The 24,786-nt window shown below is 37.2% G+C and overlaps 2 protein-coding genes across 3 annotated transcripts; both read left to right on the forward strand.

Annotated features, from left to right (window-relative positions):
* The first annotated feature begins 1,223 nt into the window (after positions 1-1,223).
* On the forward strand, positions 1,224-11,153 carry LOC133638266 (D(5)-like dopamine receptor). The gene is made up of 2 exons (XM_062030696.1): positions 1,224-2,179; positions 11,111-11,153. Exons 1-2 carry the CDS (start codon positions 1,395-1,397, stop codon positions 11,151-11,153), a joined length of 828 nt encoding a protein of 275 aa, XP_061886680.1. The 5' UTR covers positions 1,224-1,394.
* Positions 11,154-15,120: 3,967 nt separating this feature from the next.
* LOC133638252 (filaggrin-2-like) lies at positions 15,121-20,029 on the forward strand. 2 transcript variants are annotated; one of them, XM_062030674.1, is made up of 5 exons: positions 15,130-15,185; positions 15,251-15,309; positions 15,386-16,777; positions 17,207-19,912; positions 19,974-20,029. In XM_062030674.1, the coding sequence occupies exons 1-4, from the start codon at positions 15,163-15,165 to the stop codon at positions 19,909-19,911; spliced, it is 4,179 nt and encodes a 1,392-aa protein (XP_061886658.1). In that variant the 5' UTR covers positions 15,130-15,162; the 3' UTR covers position 19,912; positions 19,974-20,029. The 2 variants fall into 2 exon arrangements, with proteins under 2 accessions (XP_061886657.1, XP_061886658.1); XM_062030673.1 differs by having other exon boundaries at positions 15,121-15,185; positions 15,386-19,912.
* The last annotated feature ends 4,757 nt before the right edge of the window (positions 20,030-24,786 follow it).

A 24,786-nucleotide genomic window follows, 5' to 3' on the forward strand; every position in this document is an offset into this window, starting at 1 on the left:
TAATGTTGTTGTTCAACTGTCTTCACGTCAGACTGTGGTTTGGCCCCGCCCACATATTTTGGTATTATTAAAAGGAAATAATTTGATACCATTAATAAAGAATATTTGGTATTATAAATGAAGATTAATTTGGTATTACTAATAAATAATAATTTGGTGTTAGTAATAAATAATAATTTGGTATTATTAATAAATAATAATTTGGAATTATTAATAAAGAATATTGTGGTATTAATCATTTTTTAAACGCACAAAAATCCGGTCGGGTATTGAGAAAGTTACATTTATTTATTTAAAATTCCTTTTCAATTTTTTTCTCATACTGTAAAGTTTTCTCAAATAAATGTTGCTCAACTTTCTTCACGTCAAACTGTGGTTTGGCCCCGCCCACATATTTTGGTATTATTAATAAGAAATCATTTGATACCATTAATAAAGAATATTTGGTATTATAAATAAAGACTAATTTGGTATTATTAATAAATAATAATTTGGTATTAGTAATAAAGAATATTTTTATATTCATAATAAATAATAATTTGGTATTATTGATAAATAATAATTTGGTATTATTGATAAAGAATAATTTGGTATTCATAATAAATAATAATTTGGTATTATTAATAAAGAATATTGTGGTATTGATATTTTTTAAAGGCAGAAAAATCAGGTCGGGTATTGAGAAACTTACATTTATTTATTTAATTATTGAAATTAATTGTAATTATTTAAATTAATTAAATTAAATTAATGTATTTAAATGTCTTTTAATATTTGTAATGAATTGTAATGATTAATTATTTAAATTCATTATTAATTATAAATGATCATTTATGTATGTATTTATTATAATGAGGTTGCAAAGGTAAAACTCCTTTTCAATTTTTTTCTCACACCGTAAAGTTTTCTCAAATAAATATTCAACTTTCTTCACGTCGGACTGCGGTTTGGCCCCGCCCACATGTGATCACGTGACACGTTGGGTGATTTTAAAGATGAAGAACAATCTGACGGTGTTCTCCTTGTGCTGTGGATACTCTTAAATGCGAGACGACCATCCACTTGTGATGAAGGGGGGGGGGAGTGGGGGGGGGGGGCGTGGCACGGAACCCGCGGACGCGCTCCTCAGAGCATCAGCCGATGGCGGGAAGAGCGCAAGCATGCAGGACTCGCGCAACCAGACGCCGGAGCCCCGGGACGACCCCCCGGGGGGTGAGGTGAGCGTGGGCCGCGCGCTCACCGGCTGCGTGCTGTGCGCGCTCATCGTGTCCACGCTGCTCGGCAACACGCTGGTGTGCGCCGCCGTGGTCAAGTTCCGCCACCTGCGCTCCAAAGTCACCAACTCCTTCGTCATCTCGCTGGCCGTGTCCGACCTCTTCGTGGCCGTGCTCGTCATGCCGTGGCGCGCCGTCTCGGAGGTGGCGGGCGTCTGGCTCTTCGGGCGCTTCTGCGACACGTGGGTGGCGTTCGACATCATGTGCTCCACGGCGTCCATCCTCAACCTGTGCATCATCAGCATGGACCGCTACTGGGCCATCTCCAGCCCCTTCCGCTACGAGCGCAAGATGACGCGCCGCTTCGCCTTCGTGATGATCGGCGTGGCGTGGACGCTGTCCATCCTCATCTCCTTCATCCCGGTGCAGCTCAACTGGCACCGCGCGCGCGCCGAGCCGCCGCCGCCGTACCCCCCCGCGGAGGAGGACGCGTGCAACGCCAGCCTGAGCCGCAGCTACGCCGTGGCGTCGTCGCTCGTCAGCTTCTACATCCCCGTCCTCATCATGGTGGGCACCTACACGCGCATCTTCCGCATCGCGCAGACGCAGATCCGCCGCATCTCCTCGCTGGAGCGCGCGGCGCCCTGCAAGACGCGGCCTCACCGCGCGTCCACGCAGGACGAGAACTCACTGAAAAGTTCCTTCAAGCGGGAGACCAAAGTGCTGAAGACGCTGTCCGTCATCGTGGGCGTCTTCGTCTGCTGCTGGCTGCCCTTCTTCGTGCTCAACTGCGTGGTTCCCTTCTGCGAGGCGGACGCGCCCGACGCGGCGCCGTGCGTCAGCGACACCACCTTCAGCATCTTCGTGTGGTGCGGCTGGGCCAACTCCTCGCTCAACCCCGTCATCTACGCCTTCAACGCCGACTTCCGCAAGGCCTTCGCCACCATCCTGGGCTGCAACCGCTTCTGCTCCAGCTCGGCCGTGGAGGCGGTGGACTTCAGCAACGAGCTGGTGTCGTACCACCACGACAGCACCCTGCACAAGGAGGCCTGCGCCGACCCCCAGCAGGACTTCCACAAGGTCTCGCTGGTCTCCGACGACTCGTGCCGCCGCGCCGACCCGCTCCTGCCCGCCGCCGTCCTGCAGTGCGAGGCCGACATTTCTTTGGACATGATGCCCTACGGAGACTCTTACCACATCCCGGGTCAGGTCCACTGACCTCTGAGGGACTCTTGCGGACCTGGATCAGCGCGTTGGACCTCCTCGGGAGACCGGTGCGGCTCAAGGTCCGTTTGACATGTTTTAAAACTCAATTACGATAACAAATGTAAACAAAAGTGGAATAATAGAGCAAACAGGTGAAATGTTGCAGTGATGACTAACCTTTTTTTAACTGTCATAGCTCAATAAATAAGAAACTACTAGAACTATATTTTATCATTTATTTACAGATTCTAGCATGAAAAGTTAAAAGTTAAAAACAAAAAAAAGTATGACTATTTTTAACACTTTTATTAGTGGGACCCTTTTGGGTCCCTGAGACCTTCAGTGTCTTTTTTTTTAACTGTCATAGCTCAAAAAATAATAAACAACTAGAACTATAAGATCTGAAATTTATTTACAGATTCTAGCATGAAAAGTTTAAAGTTAAAAACGAAAAAAAGTATGACTATTTTTAACACTTTTATTAGTGGGACCCTTTTGGGTCCCCGAGACCTTCAGTGTCATTTTTTGTTTGTTTGTTTTTTTAACTGTCGTAGCTAAAAAAAATAATAAATAACTACAACTGATGGATAGATCTGAAATTGATGTACAGATTTAAGCGTTAAAAGTAAAAAGTAAAAAAAAAAAAAAGTATGACTATTTTTAACACTTTTATAAGTGGGACCCTTTTGGGTCCCCAAGACCTTCAGTGTCATTTTTTGTGTTTTTTTTTTTTTTTTTTTTTTACTGTCATAGCTCAAAAAATAATAAACAACTAGAACTATAAGATCTGACATTTATTTACAGATTCTAGCATGAAAAGTCAAAAGTTAAAAACAAAAAAAAAGTGTGACTATTTTTAACACTTCTATTAGTGGGACCCTTTTGGGTCCCTGAGACCTTCAGTGTCATTTTTTGTGTTTGTTTGTTTTTTAAACTGTCATAGCTCAAAAAATAATAAACAACTAGAACTATAAGATCTGACATTTATTTACAGATTCTAGCATGAAAAGTTAAAAACAAAAAAAAATATGACTATTTTTAACACTTTTATAAGTGGGACCCTTTTGGGTCCCCGAGACCTTCAGAGTCTTTTTTCTTTTTTTTTTAACTGTCATAGCTCAAAAAATAAGAAACAACTAAAACTATAAGATCTGAAATTTATTTACAGATTCTGGCATGAAAAGTGAAAAGTTAAAAAAAAAAAAAAAAGTATGACTATTTTTAACACTTTTATAAGTGGGACCCTTTTGGGTCCCTGAGACCTTCAGTGTCATTTTTTGTGTTTGTTTGTTTTTTTAACTGTCATAGCTCAAAAAATAATAAACAACTAGAACTGTAAGATTTGACATTTATTTACAGATTCTAGCATGAAAAGTTAAAAGTTAAAAACAAAAAAAAAGTATGACTATTTTTAACACTTTTATAAGTGGGACCCTTTTGGGTCCCCGAGACCTTCAGTATCATTTTTTGTGTTTGTTTGTTTTTTAAACTGTCATAGCTCAAAAAATAATAAACAACTAGAACTGTAAGATCTGACATTTATTTACAGATTCTAGCATGAAAAGTTAAAAGTTAAAAACAAAAAAAAAGTATGACTATTTTTAACACTTTTATAAGTGGGACCCTTTTGGGTCCCCTAGACTTCAGTGTAATTTTTTTGTTTGTTTTTTTAACTGTCATAGCTCAAAAAATAATAAACAACTAGAACTGTAAGATCTGACATTTATTTACAGATTTTAGCATGAAAAGTCAAAAGTTAAAAACAAAAAAAAAAGTGTGACTATTTTTAACACTTTTATAAGTGGGACCCTTTTGGGTCCCCGAGACCTTCAGTGTCATTTTTTGTGTTTGTTTGTTTTTTAAACGGTCATAGCTCAAAAAATAATAAACAACTAGAACTATAAGATCTGACATTTATTTACAGATTCTAGCATGAAAAGTTAAAAACAAAAAAAAAAATGACTATTTTTAACACTTTTATAAGTGGGACCCTTTTGGGTCCCCGAGACCTTCAGAGTCTTTTTTCTTTTTTTTTTAACTGTCATAGCTCAAACAATAAGAAACAACTAAAACTATAAGATCTGAAATTTATTTACAGATTCTGGCATGAAAAGTGAAAAGTTAAAAAAAAAAAAAAAAGTATGACTATTTTTAACACTTTTATAAGTGGGACCCTTTTGGGTCCCTGAGACCTTCAGTGTCATTTTTTGTGTTTGTTTGTTTTTTTAACTGTCATAGCTCAAAAAATAATAAACAACTAGAACTGTAAGATCTGACATTTATTTACAGATTCTAGCATGAAAAGTTAAAAGTTAAAAACAAAAAAAAAGTATGACTATTTTTAACACTTTTATAAGTGGGACCCTTTTGGGTCCCCGAGACCTTCAGTGTCATTTTTTGTGTTTGTTTGTTTTTTAAACTGTCATAGCTCAAAAAATAATAAACAACTAGAACTGTAAGATCTGACATTTATTTACAGATTCTAGCATGAAAAGTTAAAAGTTAAAAACAAAAAAAAAGTATGACTATTTTTAACACTTTTATAAGTGGGACCCTTTTGGGTCCCCTAGACTTCAGTGTAATTTTTTTGTTTGTTTTTTTAACTGTCATAGCTCAAAAAATAATAAACAACTAGAACTGTAAGATCTGACATTTATTTACAGATTTTAGCATGAAAAGTCAAAAGTTAAAAACAAAAAAAAAAGTGTGACTATTTTTAACACTTTTATAAGTGGGACCCTTTTGGGTCCCTGAGACCTTCAGTGTCATTTTTTGTGTTTGTTTGTTTTTTAAACTGTCATAGCTCAAAAAATAATAAACAACTAGAACTATAAGATCTGACATTTATTTACAGATTCTAGCATGAAAAGTTAAAAACAAAAAAAAATATGACTATTTTTAACACTTTTATAAGTGGGACCCTTTTGGGTCCCCGAGACCTTCAGAGTCTTTTTTCTTTTTTTTTTAACTGTCATAGCTCAAAAAATAAGAAACAACTAAAACTATAAGATCTGAAATTTATTTACAGATTCTGGCATGAAAAGTGAAAAGTTAAAAAAAAAAAAAAAAGTATCACTATTTTTAACACTTTTATAGGTGGGACCCTTTTGGGTCCCTGAGACCTTCAGTGTCATTTTTTGTGTTTGTTTGTTTTTTTAACTGTCATAGCTCAAAAAATAATAAACAACTAGAACTGTAAGATCTGACATTTATTTACAGATTCTAGCATGAAAAGTTAAAAGTTAAAAACAAAAAAAAAGTATGACTATTTTTAACACTTTTATAAGTGGGACCCTTTTGGGTCCCCGAGACCTTCAGTATCATTTTTTGTGTTTGTTTGTTTTTTAAACTGTCATAGCTCAAAAAATAATAAACAACTAGAACTGTAAGATCTGACATTTATTTACAGATTCTAGCATGAAAAGTTAAAAGTTAAAAACAAAAAAAAAGTATGACTATTTTTAACACTTTTATAAGTGGGACCCTTTTGGGTCCCCTAGACTTCAGTGTAATTTTTTTGTTTGTTTTTTTAACTGTCATAGCTCAAAAAATAATAAACAACTAGAACTGTAAGATCTGACATTTATTTACAGATTTTAGCATGAAAAGTCAAAAGTTAAAAACAAAAAAAAAAGTGTGACTATTTTTAACACTTTTATAAGTGGGACCCTTTTGGGTCCCCGAGACCTTCAGTGTCATTTTTTGTGTTTGTTTGTTTTTTAAACGGTCATAGCTCAAAAAATAATAAACAACTAGAACTATAAGATCTGAAATGTACTGTATTTACAGATTCTAGCATGAAAAGTTAAAAGTTAAAAACAAAAACAGTATGACTATTTTTAACACTTTTATAAGTGGGACCCTTTTGGGTCCCTGAGACCTTCAGTGTCATTTTTTGTGTGTTTTTTTTTTTTTTACTGTCGTAGCTCAAAAAATAATAAATAACTACAACTGATGGATAGATCTGAAATTGATGTACAGATTTAAGCGTTAAAAGTAAAAAAAAAAAAAAAAAAGTATGACTTTTTTAAACACTTTTATTAGTGGGACCCTTTTGGGTCCCCGAGACCTTCAGTGTCATTTTTTTGTTTGTTTGTTTTTTTAACTGTCGTAGCTCAAAACATAATAAATAAGAAACAACTGATGGATAGATCTGAAATTGATGTACAGATTTAAGCGTTAAAAGTAAAAAGTAAAAAAAAAGAAAAAAGTATGACTATTTTTAACACTTTTATGAGTGGGACCATTTTGGGTCCCCGAGACCTTCAGTGTCATTTTTTTTTTTTTTAACTGTCATAGCTCAAAAAATAAGAAACAACTAGAACTATAAGATCTGACATTTATTTACAGATTCTAGCATGAAAAGTCAAAAATTAAAAACAAAAAAAAAGTGTGACTATTTTTAACACTTTTATAGGTGGGACCCTTTTGGGTCCCTGAGACCTTCAGTGTCATTTTTTGTGTTTGTTTGTTTTTTAAACTGTCATAGCTCAAAAAATAATAAACAACTAGAACTATAAGATCTGAAATTTATTTACATATTCTAGCATGAAAAGTTAAAAGTTAAAAACAAAAAAAGTGTGACTATTTTTAACACTTTTATAAGTGGGACCCTTTTGGGTCCCCGAGACCTTCAGTGTCATTTTTTTTAAACTGTCATAGCTCAAAAAATAAGAAACAACTAAAACTATAAGATCTGAAATTTATTTATAGATTTTAGCATGAAAAGTGAAAAGTTAAAAAAAAAAAAAAAAAGTATGACTATTTTTAACACTTTTATAAGTGGGACCCTTTTGGGTCCCCGAGACCTTCAGTGTCCTTTTTTTGTTTGTTTGTTTTTTTTTACTGTCGTAGCTCAAACAATAATAAATAACTACAACTGATGGATAGATCTGAAATTGATCTACAGATTTAAGCGTTTTTTTTTTTAACACTTTTGGGTCCCCGAGACTTCAGTGTAATTGGTTTTGTTTTTTTGTTTTTTTGTTTTTTAAACTGTCATAGCTCCAAAAATAATAATCAACTAGAACTAAAACTATAAGATCTGAAATTTATTTACAGATTTTAGCATGAAAAGTTAAAAAAAAAAAAAAAAAGTATGACTATTTTTAACACTTTTATGAGTGGGACCCTTTTGGGTCCCTGAGACCTTCAGTGTAATTTTTTTTTAAACTGTCATAGCTCAAAAAATTAGAAACAACTAAAACTATAAGATCTGAAATTTATTTATAGATTTTAGCATGAAAAGTTAAAAGTTAAAAAAAATTAAAAAGTATGACTATTTTTAACACTTTTATAAGTGGGACCCTTTTGGGTCCCCTAAACCTTCAGTGTCATTTTTTTTTTTTTTACTGTCGTAGCTCAAAAAATAATAAATAACTACAACTGATGGATAGATCTGAAATTGATGTACAGATTTAAGCGTTAAAAGTAAAAAGTAAAAAAAAAAAGGTATGACTTTTTTTAAACACTTTTATGAGTGGGACCCTTTTGGGTCCCCGAGACTTCAGTGTAATTGTTTTTGTTTTTTTGTTTTTTAAACTGTCATAGCTCAAAAAATAATAAACAACTAGAACTATAAGATCTGAAATGTACTGTATTTACAGATTCTAGCATGAAAAGTTAAAAGTTAAAAACAAAAAAAAGTATGACTATTTTTAACACTTTTATGAGTGGGACCCTTTTGGGTCCCCGAGACCTTCAGTGTCATTTTTTTTTAACTGTCATAGCTCAAAAAATAAGAAACAACTAAAACTATAAGATCCGAAATTTATTTACAGATTTTAGCATGAAAAGTTTAAAGTTAAAAAAAAAAAGTATGACTATTTTTAACACTTTTATAAGTGGGCCCGAGACCTTCAGTGTCATTTTTTTGTTTGTTTGTTTGTTTGTTTTTTTTAACTGTCATAGCTCATAAAATAATAAATAACTACAACTGATGGATAGATCTGAAATTGATGTACAGATTTAAGCGTTAAAAGTATATACAAAAAAAAGTATGACTATTTTTAACACTTTTATGAGTGGGACCCTTTTGGGTCCCCGAGACCTTCAGTGTCCTTTTTTTTTGTTTGTTTGTTTTTTTAACTGTCATAGCTCAAAAAATAATAAATAACTAGAACTGATGGATAGATCTGAAATTGATCTACAGATTTAAGCGTTTTTTTAAACACTTTTGGGTCCCTGAGACTTCAGTGTAATTGTTTTTGTTTTTTTGTTTTTTAAACTGTCATAGCTCAAAAAAATAATAAACAACTAGAACTATGAGATCTGAAATGTACTTTATTTACAGATTCTAGCATGAAAAGTTAAAAGTTAAAAACAGAAAAAAATGAGAAAAACCGAGACCTTCAGTGTAATTTTTGTTTGTTTGTTTGTTTGTTTTTTTAACTGTCATAGCTCAAAAAATAATAAACAACTGTAACTGATGGATGGATCTGAAATTGATCTACAGATTTAAGCGTTAAAAGTTAAAAGTATATAAAAAAAAAGTATGACTATTTTTAACACTTTTATGAGTGGGACCCTTTTGGGTCCCCGAGACCTTCAGTGTCCTTTTTTTGTTTGTTTGTTTTTTTAACTGTCGTAGCTCAATAAATAATAAATAACTACAACTGATGGATAGATCTGAAATTGATGTACAGATTTAAGCGTTAAAAGTAAAAAGTAAAAAAAAAAATAGTATGACTTTTTTTAACACTTTTATGAGTGGGACCCTTTTGGGTCCCCGAGACCTTCAGTGTCATTTTTTTTTTTTAACTGTCATAGCTCAAAAAATAAGAAACAACTAAAACTATAAGATCTGAAATGTATTTACAGATTTTAGCATTAAAAGTTAAAAGTTAAAAATTTTTTAAAAGTATGACTATTTTTAACACTTTTATGAGTGGGACCCTTTTGGGTCCCCGAGACCTTCAGTGTCATTTTTTTTGTTTGTTTGTTTTTTTAACTGTCATAGCTCAAAAAATAATAAATAACTAGAACTGATGGATAGATCTGAAATTGATCTACAGATTTAAGCGTTTTTTTAACACTTTTGGGTCCCCGAGACTTCAGTGTAATTGGTTTTGTTTTTTTGTTTTTTAAACTGTCATAGCTCAAAAAATAAGAAACAACTAAAACTATAAGACCTGAAATTTATTACAGATTTTAACATGAAAAGTTAAAAGTTAAAAAAAAAAAAAAAAGTATGACTATTTTTAACACTTTTATAAGTGGGACCCTTTTGGGTCCCCGAGACCTTCAGTGTCCTTTTTTTTTTTTTTTTTTTTTTTTAACTGTCATAGCTATAAAAAAAATAAATAAATAACTATAACTGATGGATAGATCTGAAATTGATCTACAGATTTAAGCGCTAAAAGTAAAAAAAAATAAGTATGACTATTTTTTAAGACTTTTATGAGTGGGACCCTTTTGGCTACTCAAGACTTTTAGTGTGATTTCTTGTTAGTTTTTTTAGACAGTCGTAGCTCAAAAAATAATAAACAACTATAACTGATGGATAGAAGCGTTAAAAGTAAAAAAAATAAAATCTAAAAATAAAATTGAAAAAAAAGGATGATTATTTTTAACACTTTTATAAGTGGGACCCTTTTGGGTCCCCGAGACCTTCAGTGTCATTTTTTTGTTTGTTTGTTTGTTTGTTTTTTTTAACTGTCATAGCTCAAACAATAATAAATACCTAGAACTGATGGATAGATCTGAAATTGATCTACAGATTTAAGCGTTAAAAGTTAAAAACAAAACAAAAATAAGTATGACTATTTTTAAGACTTTTATGAGTGGGACCCTTTTGGCTACCCAAGACTTTGAAGTGTGATTTCTTGTTTGTTTTTTAGACTATCGTAGCTCAAAAATTAATAAACAACTATAACTGATGGATTGATCTGAAACTGATTTACAGATTTAAGCGTTAAAAGTAAAAAATAAATAAAATAAAATAAAAAAGTTTGACTATTTTTAACACTTTTATGAGTGGGACCCTTTTGGGTCCCCGAGACCTTCAGTGTCTTTTTTTTTTATTTTTTAACTGTCATAGCTCAAAAAATAATAAACAACTATAACTGATGGATAGATCTGAAATCGATCTACAGATTTAAGCGTTAAAAGTTTAAAAACATTTTTTTAAACACTTTTATGAGTGGGACCCTTTTGGCTACCCAAGACTTTTAGTGTGATTTCTTGTTTGTTTTTTAGACACTGATAGCTCAAAAAATAATAAACAACTAGAACTGATGGTAAGATCTGAAATGTATTTACAGATTTAAGCGTTAAAAGTTAAAAAAAAAAAAAAAAGTATGACTATTTTTAACACTTTAATGAGTGGGACCCTTTTGGAGCCCTGAGACCTTTATTGTAATTTTTGTAATTGTCATTGCTCAACAAAAAAACACTGAATTAAAATCAATTTTGTTATGAATGTTTGATCTATTTAGGGTTCCATTTACTTCACATCAAATATTCCACTTTGAGCATTTTATTTTATCACATATTTCGTGGGGGGGTTTGTTGTTGTTGTTTTTTAAAGAGGGTTTTCACATAAAAGGCATAAAACATAACTTTATGTCAATGGACAGATCTGAAGTTGATCTGTAGATATTTAACTACTGAAAGTACAACAATTATTTATATATGAATTATTTTTAACACTTTAATGAAGTGCTTATCAATTCTTTTCTGCTATTCCACAAATGGCCCCCAGGCCACACTTTGGACACCCCTGCTGTAAATTGAAAAAGAGTACACTTGAAATTTTACGAGAAAATTCTGCCTTATGAGCTGTCCGTATTTTACTGTAAAATCTACTGTCATTATTCTTAGAGTGCATTGATGTAAATGGAACAATTATACCATTGTTACCAGTTATTGTAAAATCTACAGTCGTTGTTTTGACAGTGCATTGTTGTAAAATGAAAAAAACATTATACTTAAAAATTTTCATTTTTTATTTTTTTTTAAAATTTGTTAAAAAAAATTTAAAAAAAAAAAGGAAATTGTAAAATTCTGTCATTTTTTTTCTACCTAAAATTTTACAGTCAATAATTTTAACAGTGCATTAATGTCCATGAAAAAAACTTTTAGTTTTACGGTCAAATTCTGGCTTCTGATTTGTCTTTTTTTTTGTCCTAAAATCTACATTCCTTGTTTTTTCCAGTGCATTGCTGTAAATAGAAAAAACCGGTACATTTTACATTTTTAATTGTACATTTGTAAAAATTGTAAAATTTGCCTTCTAAACTGTAATTTTTTACCGTAAAATCTACTGTCATTATTTTCACAGTGTTTAATGTAAATGGAAATATTATACCGTTGTTATTTTTATAGTCATTTATGGTAAATTCTGCAGTTATTTTTACAGTGCATTGTTGTAATATAAAAAAAAACAATATACTTTACATTTTAAATTGTTCAGATTTGTAAAAAAAAATATATATATACAATTTGTGAAATCCGATTTCTGAGCTGTCAGGTTTTTCTTCTATTTACTGTAAATTCTACCGTCAATAATTTTACAGTGCATGGAAGAAAAACAGTACTAATTTTACGGTCAAATTCTGGCTTCTGATTTGCCATTTTTTTGTCGAAAATTTACAGTCCTTGTTTTTCCAGCTCATTACTTTAAATTGAAAAACAGTACATTTTAAATAATCAAATTTGTAAAAATGTTAATATTCTGCCTTCTGAGCTGTCATTTTTGACCGTAAAGTCTACTGTCATTACTTTTACAGTGTTTAATGTAAATGGAAAAATTATACCATTGTTATTTTTATAGTCATTTATTGTCAATTCTGCAGTTGTTTTTACAGTGCATTGTTGTACTTTGAAAAAGACTTTACATTTTAAATTGTGTTAAAAAAAAAATTTGTAAAGTTTGTAAAAATTAAAAAATTCTGGTTTCTGAGCTGTCAGTGGGTTTTTTTCTATTTACCGTAAATTCTACCGTCAATAATTTTACAGTGCATTCACGTAAATGAAAAAAAACATTATACTTTTAGTTTTACGGTCAAATTCTGGCTTCCAGTTTGTCTTTTTTTTGTCCTAAAATCTACAGTCCTTGTTTTTCCAGTGCATTGCCGTGAATAGAAAAAAACGGTACATTTTACATTTTTAATTGTAAATTTGTAAAAATTTTAATGTTTGCCTTCTGAGCTGTCATTTTTTTTACCATAAAATCTACTGTCATTATTTTCACAGTGTTTAATGTAAATGGAAAAATTATACCGTTGTTATTTTTATAGTCGTTTATTGTAAATTCTGCAGTTGTTTTTACAGTGCATTGTTGTACTTTGAAAAATACTTTACATTTTAAATTGTGTTTGAAAAAAATGGAAACGTTTGTAAAAAATTAAAAATTCTAGTTTCTGAGCTGTCAGGGTTTTTTTTTTCTATTTTCCGTAAATTCTACCGTCAATAATTTTACAGTGCATTCATGTAAATGAAAAAAAACATTATACTTTTAGTTTTACGGTCAAATTCTGGCTTCCGATTTGTCTTTTTTTTTGTCCTAAAATCTACAGTCCTTGTTTTTCCAGTGCATTGCCGTGAATAGAAAAAAACGGTACATTTTACATTTTTAATTGTAAATTTGTAAAAAAATTTAATATTTGCCTTCTGAGCTGTCATTTTTTTACCGTAAAATCTACTGTCATTATTTTCACAGTGTTTAATGTAAATGGAAAAATTATACCGTTGTTATTTTTATAGTTGTTTATTGTAAATTCTGCAGTTGTTTTTACAGTGCATTGTTGTACTTTGAAAAATACTTTACATTTTAAATTGTGTTTGAAAAAAATGGTAAAGTTTGTAAAAAAAATAAAAATTATGGTTTCTGAGCTGTCAGTGTTTTTTTTTCTATTTACCGTAAATTCTACCGTCAATAATTTTACAGTGCATTCATGTAAATGAAAAAAAACATTATACTTTTAGTTTTACGGTCAAATTCTGGCTTCCGATTTGTCTTTTTTTTTTGTCCTAAAATCTACAGTCCTTGTTTTTCCAGGGCATTGCCGTGAATAGAAAAAAACGGTACATTTTACATTTTTAATTGTAAATTTGTAAAAATTTTAATATTTGCCTTCTGAGCTGTCATTTTTTTACCATAAAATCTACTGTCATTATTTTCACAGTGTTTAATGTAAATGGAAAAATTATACCGTTGTTATTTTTATAGTTGTTTATTGTAAATTCTGCAGTTGTTTTTACAGTGCATTGTTGTACTTTGAAAAATACTTTACATTTTAAATTGTGTTTGAAAAAAATGGTAAAGTTTGTAAAAAAAATAAAAATTCTGGTTTCTGAGCTGTCAGTGTTTTTTTTTCTATTTACCGTAAATTCTACCGTCAATAATTTTACAGTGCATTCATGTAAATGAAAAAAAACTTTATACTTTTAGTTTTACGGTCAAATTCTGGCTTCCGATTTGTCTTTTTTTTTTGTCCTAAAATCTACAGTCCTTGTTTTTCCAGTGCATTGCCGTGAATAGAAAAAAACGGTACATTTTACATTTTTAATTGTAAATTTGTAAAAATTTTAATATTTGCCTTCTGAGCTGTCATTTTTTTACCGTAAAATCTACTGATATTATTTTCACAGTGTTTTGTGTAAATGGAAAAATTATACCATTGTTATTTTAATAGTCATTTATTGTAAAATCTGCAGTTGTTTTTACAGTGCATTGTTGTACTTTGAAAAATACTTGACATTTTAAATTGTGTTGGAAAAAATGGTAAAGTTTGTAAAAAAAAAAAAAAAAATTCTGGTTTCTGAGCTGTCAGGGTTTTTTTTTTCTATTTACTGTAAATTCTACTGTCAATAATTTTACAGTGCATTCATTTAAATTAAAAACAACAGTATACTTTTAGTTTTACGGTCAAATTCGGCGTCTGATTTGTCATTTTTTTATCGTAGAATCTCCACTCGTCGTTTTTCCAGTGCATTGCTGTAAATTGAAAAAAGTATATCTTTAATTTTAAATGGAATAGTTTGTAAAAATTTTACAATTCTGACTTCTAAACGTTTTTTTTCTGTAAAATCTATGGTCAATAATTTGAAAGAGCATTACTGTCAAGGTTTTTTTAGTTTTGTGGTCCAACTGTGGCGACTGAGTGTTTGAGCATAAAACCTTCTCTGACGTGTAGTTTTAGGAACTAAGCGCTGGTGGATCTCAGTCTGCAGCGTCTCGTCCAGCCCGAGGACACACCTGAGCCATGAAAGGATCTGGACTCTTGCAAAGATGAAAGTGGGGCGCGTGTCCTCCAGGCCGCCGCTCCGCCGGGTGACCTTTGACCTCCTAGCGCTGAACAAAAGCTTCAAAGAGCCTTTAGGGCACTTTATTTTGAAGGTCTGACTTGTGTGTGGCGTTGCAATGTGATGAAAAGGAATGCACCTGTCAGAAGACTGACAATTCATTAGGGACGCCACGTCTCAGCAGAACAGGAAATGAAACAGAGTTGTTGTGTCAGAAGGTGCTAGACTGTACCTAATGAAGTGGACACACACCTGGTCTTCCTAATCATGTGACTGTTTGTTGCAATGGTTTTCAATGCGTCCCTTCAAAGTAAAAGTGTGTGGCCAACACTAATTAGCTGCCGGCGGTCCAAGTAGCTGCAGCTGTGACTGCTGCGTGGGCAGCAGGTGTTTCCAATGCCGCTGATTAGTGGGGAGCATTTAAGCAGCAGCAGCCTCCTTCTGCTTCACTTCCGTCCACTGAGTTGGTCCAGCTAGACCTACTCAGGTTGCAACCATGGGGCCGGGACTCTCTGCAAGGTAACTTTGTCTTTCACTCAAGTTAGCTAAGCGCTTTGCTAAGCGTGTACATTGTTGTCCTCCAGATTAACTTGGATCTGCGTGCTGCTGATTAGCGGCGCTGCTAGCCTGCCGGTCCAACATGGTAAGTGTCTGACTCTTCTGGTCTTGAATGGGAAGTGTTCCTTCTGACGTTGTTGTGTTCCACACTTTGATCTCAGGCAACAGGTCTACGAACCAGGACACCACGGACTCGCTTGCCGGGGCCGTCTCTCCAAAGGATCTGCCGCAAAGCTCCAACTTCCCTGCGGAAGCGGATGAACCGGCGAACCCCACAGCTGACACAAAGGGAGCTTCGAGTATTGTTTCACGTGAGCCCAAGGCTGTGACCTACGACCACAATGCCAACAAGATATCAAGTGGTCCCGTGCCTCAAGCTGACGTTCCCATTACCAGTGACAAATTCAGACCCCAAGCCGCTGAATCAGGTGCGAGTTCTGCTTGGAGAGCGTACAATCCTCCCAGCTACACCCCCTCAGCTGCTGCTGGTCTACAAGACGGTCCCGTCGATGCCAAGCAACAGCCAGAATCTACTTTAGATGTTGACAATGACTCCGCATGGTCAGGCGTTGATCCACGTTCCAGCTACCGGTCTTCAACTGCTGGCAGCGTAAAAGGGAGTTGGAAGCAGCAGGAAGCGTCTAGTCCAGGTGCTCACGTGCACCCAGGATGGCCAAGCTATGACTTAGCCTCAAGCTACGAATCTTCAAGTGGTCAACAAGCCGGTCCTAATTCTGGGATACAGCAACAATTCCATCCAGGTGTTCATGAGCACTCAGGATTGTCAGGTGAAGACTCTGCTTCCAGTTCCAAAACTTCAACTGGTTACCAAGCCAATAAAAATATTCTCAAGCACCCAGGGTGGTCAGGCTATGACTCGAGCTCCAAATCTTCTGGCCAACAAACATCCAATCCAGCTGCTCATGTGCACCCTGAATGGTCAAGCCATGGCTCTGAATCTTCAACTGGAGGGCTGAAACAACCAACCAATGTTCATGTGCACCCAGGATGGTCAGACTACAATTCTTTTTCTGGCCAACAAACTTCTAATCCAGCTGCTCATGTGCACCCTGAATGGTCGAGCACCGGCTCTTCAACTGGAGGTCTAAAACAACCATCCAATCAACATGCTCATGTGCACCCTGTATTGTCAAGCTATGGTTCCTCTTCAAGCTCCAAATCATCTGGCCAACAAACATCCAATCCAGCTGCTCATGTGCACCCTGAATGGTCAAGCTATGGCTCTGAATCTTCAACTGGAGGTCTAAAACAACCATCCAATCAACATGCTCATGTGCACCCTGTATTGTCAAGCTATGGTTCCTCTTCAAGCTCCAAATCATCTGGCCAACAAACATCCAATCCAGCTGCTCATGTGCACCCTGAATGGTCAAGCCATGGCTCTGAATCTTCAACTGGAGGGCTGAAACAACCAACCAATGTTCATGTGCACCCAGGATGGTCAGACTACAGTTCTTTTTCTGGCCAACAAACTTCTAATCCAGCTGCTCATGTGCACCCTGAATGGTCGAGCACCGGCTCTTCAACTGGAGGTCTGAAACAAACACCCCATCATGTGCACCCTGAATGGTCAGGCTATGGTTCCTCTTCCAGCTCCAAATCTGGCCAACAAACATCCAATCCAGTGGTTCACATGCACCCTGAATGGTCAAGCTATGGCTCTGAATCTTCAACTGGAGGTCTGGAACCGTCCCATCAACATGTTCATGTGCACCCAGGATGGTCAGGCTATGGTTCTTCTGGCCAACAAACATCTAATCCAACTGCTCATGTGCACCCTGAATGGTCAAGCCATGACTCCTCCAGCTCTGAATCTTCAACTGGAGGTCTGAAGCAACCATCCCATGTTCATGTGCACCCAGGATGGTCAGGCTATAGTTCTTCTGGCCAACAAACATCTGACCCAACTGCTCATGTGCACCCTGAATGGTCAAGCTATGGCTCTGAATCTTCAACTGGAGGTCTGAAACAACCATCCAATCAACATGCTCATGTGCACCCTGTATTGTCAAGCTATGGTTCCTCTTCAAGCTCCAAATCATCTGGCCAACAACCATCCAATCCAGCTGCTCATGTGCACCCTGAATGGTCAAGCTATGGCTCTGAATCTTCAACTGGAGGTCTGAAACAACCATCCAATCAACATGCTCATGTGCACCCTGTATTGCCAAGCTACGGTTCCTCTTCAAGCTCCAAATCATCTGGCCAACAACCATCCAATCCAGCTGCTCATGTGCACCCTGAATGGTCAAGCTATGGCTCTGAATCTTCAACTGGAGGTCTGAAACAACCATCCAATCAACATGCTCATGTGCACCCTGTATTGCCAAGCTATGGTTCCTCTTCAAGCTCCAAATCATCTGGCCAACAACCATCCAATCAACATGCTCATGTGCACCCTGTATTGTCAAGCTATGGTTCCTCAAGCTCCAAATCATCTGGCCAACAACCATCCAATCAACATGCTCATGTGCACCCTGTATTGTCAAGCTATGGTTCCTCTTCAAGCTCCAAATCATCTGGCCAACAACCATCCAATCAACATGCTCATGTGCACCCTGTATTGTCAAGCTATGGTTCCTCAAGCTCCAAATCATCTGGCCAACAACCATCCAATCAACATGCTCATGTGCACCCTGTATTGTCAAGCTACGGTTCCTCTTCAAGCTCCAAATCATCTGGCCAACAAACATCCAATCCAGCTGCTCATGTGCACCCTGAATGGTCAAGCTATGGCTCTGAATCTTCAACTGGAGGTCTGAAACAACCATCCAATCAACATGCTCATGTGCACCCTGTATTGTCAAGCTATGGTTCCTCTTCAAGCTCCAAAACATCTGGCCAACAACCATCCAATCAACATGCTCATGTGCACCCTGTATTGTCAAGCTATGGTTCCTCAAGCTCCAAATCATCCGGCCAACAACCATCCAATCAACATGCTCATGTTCACCCTGAATTGTCAAGCTATGGTTCCTCAAGCTCCAAATCATCTGGCCAACAACCATCCAATCAACATGCTCATGTGCACCCTGAATGGTCAAGCTATGGTTCTGAATCTTCAACTGGAGGTCTGAAACAACCAACCAATCAACATGCTCATGTTCACCCTGTATTGTCAAGCTATGGTTCCTCTTCAAGCTCCAAATCATCTGGCCAACAACCATCCAATCAACATGCTCATGTACACCCTGAATTGTCAAGCTATGGTTCCTCAAGCTCCAAATCATCTGGCCAACAAACATCCAATCCAGCTGCTCATGTGCACCCTGGATGGTCAAGCTATGGCTCTGAATCTTCAACTGGAGGGCTGAAACAACCATCCCATGTTCATGTGCACCCAGGATGGTCAGGCTATGACTCTAGCTCTAAATCTTCCACTGGTGGTCAACAGCCCTCCCATCAACATGCTCATGTGCACCCTGAATGGTCAAGCTATGGCGCTGAATCTTCAACTGGAGGTCTGAAACAACCATCCAATCAACATGCTCATGTACACCCTGAATTGTCAAGCTATGGTTCCTCTTCAAGCTCCAAATCATCTGGCCAACAAACATCCAATCCAGCTGCTCATGTGCACCCTGAATGGTCAAGCTATGGCTCTGAATCTTCAACTGGAGGTCTGAAACAACCAACCAATGTTCATGTGCACCCAGGATGGTCAGGCTATGACTCCTCTAGCTCTAAATCGTCCACTGGTGGTCAACAACCCTCCCATCAACATGCTCATGTGCACCCAGGATGGCCAGGCTACGACTCTTCCTCTTCTGGTCAACACACTTCTAAACCAGCTGTTCATGTACACCCCGGATGGTCAGGCTATGGTTTCTCTAGCTCTAAATCTTCCACTGGTGGTCAACAACCATCTCATCATGCTCATGTGCACCCTGAATGGTCAAGCTATGGTTCCTCTTCTAGCCAACAAACATCCAATCCAGCTGCTCACATGCACCCTCAATGGTCAAGCCATGACTCCAGCTCCAAATCTTCAACTGGTGGTCAGCAACCATCCCATCAACATGCTCATGTGCACCCAGGATGGTCCGGCTATGACTCCTCTTCTAGCCAAACATCTAATCCAGCTGCTCATGTGTACCCAGGATGGTCTGCCTATGACTCCTCTTCTAGCCAAACATCTAATCCAGCTGCTCATGTGTACCCAGGATGGTCTGCCTATGACTCCTCTTCTAGCCAAACATCTAATCCAGCTGCTCATGTGTACCCAGGATGGTCCGGCTATGACTCCTCTTCTAGCCAAACATCTAATCCAGCTGCTCATGTGCACCCAGGATGGTCAAGCTATGGACACTCCAGCTCACTGTACCCTGTAGTGGACCCTAGTGAGAATTCTTATAGCTCTTCAGGATCCTATCACTCTGGTAGTGTTCCCAACAAGAACCTTCATGGTTGGAACAGACCTGAGTGGGCTCCAATGTATCCAGCAGGAAGCAATGTGTTTGCCTTCAACCCGAGTGCTCCCAGCACTCCCTGGTTGTCTGGCCAGTCTAGCTCTGCTCCTGAATACTCACCAACTTCCATCGTCCAATCCAGATACGGCTACCAACGTGCGCGAGATGAATTTGCCAGAATGCAATATTCCCAAGCTGATGTTCCGTCAGGCTTCTCCAGAACTGCGAGCTCCCAAAGAAGCGCCCTGAAGAACTGAGGTAAAGCAATTTTATGATTACCAATGTTTTCATGTGCTTAACATTTGTTTGTCTTTTACAGGAACGTGTGGTTTGGGTCTATGCGGACTAAGATTCAATAAAAAAACTTTAACTTGATCATGATGCTAATGTCTTTCCTCTGTAGATAACTGCATCTTTTTATGGGTCTTCCAAAACCAAATCTGTTTATTGTCCAGTTTCATTTAGTTCAGTGGTGCTTTGACAAATTTAACTGGTCCTGTGATTGAGACCTTAAACCACAGTACTCAAATTAATATTCCCCATTGAAATCTGTGCCTACAACTGTTACCCAGAGGGGGGTCACTACATCTCCGGCCCGTCCAAGAGTTCTTCCCCATTTTCAGTTTAGGTTATCCTTGGCTGGATGAGTCCAGATCAAGGGATGTTTGTGCAGCCTTTTGATGCCCTTGGGATTAAGGGAAACCTGAACTTTGTAGTTTAGGTCAAGTCTTTGTGCGGAGTATGAACTTCTACGGTATTCAGCTAATACGCAATGTGCAGCATCGCCATAATTTCATGGATAAATGTTATCGACTCAGTATGCTGCAGTGCTACCCAAACTGTTCAACCTTAAAAGTTCAAATATATTGTTACATGTTCATGTTTAACTACTTCTCAGCACTGTCCTTAACTCATGTTTGGAAAGTTAATCCATCTCTACTTCAGGGGTCACCAACACGGTGCCCGCGGGCACCAGGTAGCCCGTAAGGACCAGATGAGTAGCCCCCTGGCCTGTTCTAAAAATAGCTCAAATAGCAGCACTTACCAGTGAGGTGCCTCTATTTTTAAATTTTTATTTATTTACTAGCAAGCTGGTCTCGCTTTGCCCGACATTTTTAATTCTGAGACAAAAGTCAAATAGAATTTGAAAATATTTTAAAGACTTGGTCTTCACTTGTTTAAATAAATTCATAATTTTTTTTTACTTTGCTTCTTATAACTTTCAGAAAGACAATTTTAGAGAAACAACCTTAAAAATGATTTTAGGATTTTTAAACACACATACCTTTTTACCTTTTAAATTCCTTCCTCTTTCCTGACAATTTAAATCTATGTTCAAGTAAAAGTTTTATTGTAAAGAATAATAAATACATTTTAATTTAATTCTTCATTTTAGCTTGTTTTTTCGACTAAGAATATTTGTGAAATATTTTTTCAAACTTATGATTAAAATTCAAAAAAAATATTCTGGCAAATCTAGAAAATCTGTAGAATCAAATTTAAATCTTATTTCAAAGCCTTTTGAATTTATTTTAAAATTTTTGTTCTGGAAAATCTAGAAGAAATAATGATTTGTCTTTGTTAGAAATATAGCTTGGTCCAATTTGTTATATATTCTAACAAAGTGTAGATTGGATTTTAACCTATTTAAAACATGTCATCAAAACTCTAAAATTAATCTTAATCAGGAAAAATTACTAATGGTGTTCCATAAATTATTTTGAATTTTAAAGAGTCGAAATTGAAGATAAACTGTTTCAAAATTGAATTGTCATTTTTTTCGTGTTTGCTCCTCTTTTAAACCGTTCAATTAAGTGTAAATATTAATTATTAATAACATAGAGTTAAAGGTAAATTGAGCAAATTGGCTATTTCTGGCAATTTATTGAAGTGTGTATCAAACTGGTAGCCCTTCGCATTAATCACTACCCAAGAAGTAGCTCTTGCTTTCAAAAAGGTTGCTGACCCCTGACCTAGTTAATGCTAGTGAGTCAGAACAGATGTTTTGGATCTTTCTGTATTGACTGACTACTCCGCTGATGGCCCGGGAGCCAAATCTGACACCAGACTGGTCTGAGTTCAGTTCAAAACTTGGACTTGTAACATCTTTGCAGATTAGTCCTAAAACAGATTTAGGAACTTGGACTACTATAAACATTGGGAAATCTTTGCGTTGACGTTTTAACCCCCCGGTCCTTAGCTTTCTGAAAATATGGTCCCTGGTCCCACAACTAGGTCTTTATCTTGATCATTGAATTTTCTATTCACGAATGCCAATTTAAATTAGGACCATCAAAGCTCAGGTTAATGTTTCAACACAGACATATCCCCATCACAGCTCACCTTTATGATCCAGCACCATGCTAATAGGAACACACAGGTGCAGTGTTTTTGCAGCAGCGTCGTGCTAATAGGAACACACAGGTGCAGTGTTTTTGCAGCAGCGTCATTTTAGTAAGATGACACAGGAGCAGTGTTTTTGCAGCAGCGTCATGCTAATAGGAAGATATAGGAGCGATGTTTTTGCAGCAGCGTCATGCTAATAGGAACACACAGGTGCAGTGTTTTTGCAGCAGCGTCATTTTAGTAAGATGACACAGGAGCAGTGTTTTTGCAGCAGCGTCATGCTAATAGGAAGATATAGGAGCAGTGTTGTTGCAGCAGCGTCATGCTAATAGGAACACACAGGTGCAGTGTTTTTGCAGCAGCGTCATTTTAGTAAGATGACACAGGAGCAGTGTTTTTGCAGCAGCGTCATGCTAATAGGAATATATAGGAGCGGTGTTTTTGCAGCAGCGTCATGCTAATAGGAACACACAGGTGCAGTGTTTTTGCAGCAGCGTCATTCTAGTAAGATGCCACAGGAGCAGTGTTTTTGCAGCAGCGTCATGCTAATAGGAAGATATAGGAGCAGTGTTTTTGCCGCAGCGTAATGCTAATAGGAACACACATGTGCAGTGTTTTTGCAGCAGCGTCATTTGGTAAGATGACACAGGAGCAGTGTTTATACAGCAGCGTCATGCGAATAGAAACACACGTGCAGTGTTTTTGCAGCAGCGTCATGCTAATAGAAACACACGTGCCGTATTTTTGCAGCAGCGTCATGCTAATAGGAAGACGCAGGAGCAGCATTTTTGCAGCAGCGCCATGCCAATAAGAAGACACAGGAAGAGTGTTTTTGCAGCAGCGTCATGTTAATAGGAAGACACAGGAGCAGTGTCTTTGCAGCAGCGTCATGCTAATAGGAAGATATAGGAGCAGTGTTTTTGCCGCAGCGTAATGCTAATAGGAACACACAGGTGCAGTGTTTTTGCAGCAGCGTCATTTGGTAAGATGACACAGGAGCAGTGTTTATACAGCAGCGTCATGCGAATAGAAACACATGTGCAGTGTTTTTGCAGCAGCGTCATGCTAATAGAAACACATGTGCCGTATTTTTGCAGCAGCGTCATGCTAATAGGAAGACGCAGGAGCAGCATTTTTGCAGCAGCGTCATGCTAATAGGAAGACGCAGGAGCAGCATTTTTGCAGCAGCGTCATGCTAATAGGAAGACGCAGGAGCAGCATTTTTGCAGCAGCGCCATGTTAATAAGAAGAAGCAGGAAGAGTGTTTTTGCAGCAGCGTCATGTTAATAGGAAGACACAGGAGTGTCTTTGCAGCAGCTTCAGGCTAATAGCAAGACACAGGAGCAGTGTTTTTGCAGCAGCGTCATTTTAGTAAGATGCCACAGGAGCAGTGTTGTTGCAGCAGCGTCATGCTAATAGGAACACACAGGTGCAGTGTTTTTGCAGCAGCGTCATTTTAGTAAGATGACACAGGAGCAGTGTTTTTGCAGCAGCGTCATGCTAATAGGAAGATATAGGAGCAGTGTTTTTGCCGCAGCGTAATGCTAATAGGAACACACAGGTGCAGTGTTTTTGCAGCAGCGTCATTTGGTATGATGACACAGGAGCAGTGTTTATACAGCAGCGTCATGCGAATAGAAACACACGTGCAGTGTTTTTGCAGCAGCGCCATGCTAATAGAAACACGTGCCGTATTTTTGCAGCAGCGTCATGCTAATAGGAAGACGCAGGAGCAGCATTTTTGCAGCAGCGCCATACCAATAAGAAGACACAGGAAGAGCGTTTTTGCAGCAGCGTCATGTTAATAGGAAGACACAGGAGCAGTGTCTTTGCAGCAGCTTCAGGCTAATAGCAAGACACAGGAGCAGTGTTTTTGCAGCAGCGTCATGCTAATAAACACACATGCAGTGTTTTTGCAGCAGCGTCATTGTAGTGAGATGACACAAGAGCAGTATTTTTAAGCGGCAGTGTCATGCTAATAGGAAGACACAGGAGCATAATAGGAAGACACAGGAGCAGTGTTTTTGCAGCAGTGTTATGCACAGGAGTGTTTTGCTGGGATCTCATCTCCACAAACATAAACGTTCAGTCGCTGGTTAATAGCGCGGCTGATTGCTGGAGTGGACTTGTGTCTTCTCTGTACTCGCTGAAGGAGCTCTTGAGGAGCGCGGCTCCTTCAGCGAGTGAGCACAGAAGACCACTCCAGCAGCAGCGGCTATCAGAGTTACTCGCTCGGCAGCCATCATTGCGCCCTTCAGAGGGAAAGTGATGACATGGACGCTCATTTGTGCTTCTTTTACTGACACTCAATGTTTCTTACTGACAAACACCAAATGTTTCTTTTAGAGGAACACACCTGTTGATTGTGGGCGGGGCTAAATGTAGGTCAATGATTGGAAATCATGCTTATTAATCACTTCCTCTTTTTAAAGACTACTGATTGGCTCCATCAAAGTGCAGCGGGATTTCAAAATAAAGGCCCAGGATGGCTCTTGCTCCATGAGAAGTTCATCTGCATCAGGTTGCCACGGAGACCAAAATGTTCATTTCCCCGAGTGCCTTAAGAAGATCCTCTCCAACGCTGACATCTTGTCGCAATCTTCTTCTTGTCTTCATGCAAAACACACGTGATTACTGTCTAGCGTGTGTGTGTGTGTGTGTGTGTGTGTGTGTGTGTGTGTGTGTGTGTGTGTGTGTGTGTGTGTGTGTGTGTGTGTGTGTGTGTGTGTGTGTGTGTGTGTGTGTGTGTGTGTGGGTGTGTGTGTGTGTGTGTGTGTGGGTGTGTG

Source organism: Entelurus aequoreus, linkage group LG21 (assembly GCF_033978785.1).
Source record: "Entelurus aequoreus isolate RoL-2023_Sb linkage group LG21, RoL_Eaeq_v1.1, whole genome shotgun sequence".
In the NCBI taxonomy this organism is placed as follows: Eukaryota; Metazoa; Chordata; class Actinopteri; order Syngnathiformes; family Syngnathidae; genus Entelurus; species Entelurus aequoreus.

What these genes read in the sequence shown, in the direction of transcription:
- LOC133638252 (XM_062030673.1), top strand. Translation starts at nt 15,163, where the DNA reads ATGGGGCCGGGACTCTCTGCAAG. An exon ending in GGGCCGGGACTCTCTGCAAG is followed by an intron (nt 15,186 to 15,250) that starts GTAACTTTGTCT and finishes GTTGTCCTCCAG; the next exon opens with ATTAACTTGGATCTGCGTGC. An exon ending in TAGCCTGCCGGTCCAACATG is followed by an intron (nt 15,310 to 15,385) that starts GTAAGTGTCTGA and finishes CTTTGATCTCAG; the next exon opens with GCAACAGGTCTACGAACCAG.
- LOC133638266 (XM_062030696.1), top strand. Translation starts at nt 1,395, where the DNA reads ATGCCGTGGCGCGCCGTCTCGGAGGTGGCGGGCGTCTGGCTCTTCGGG. An exon ending in ATCCTGGGCTGCAACCGCTT is followed by an intron (nt 2,180 to 11,110) that starts CTGCTCCAGCTC and finishes GCTATTCCACAA; the next exon opens with ATGGCCCCCAGGCCACACTT.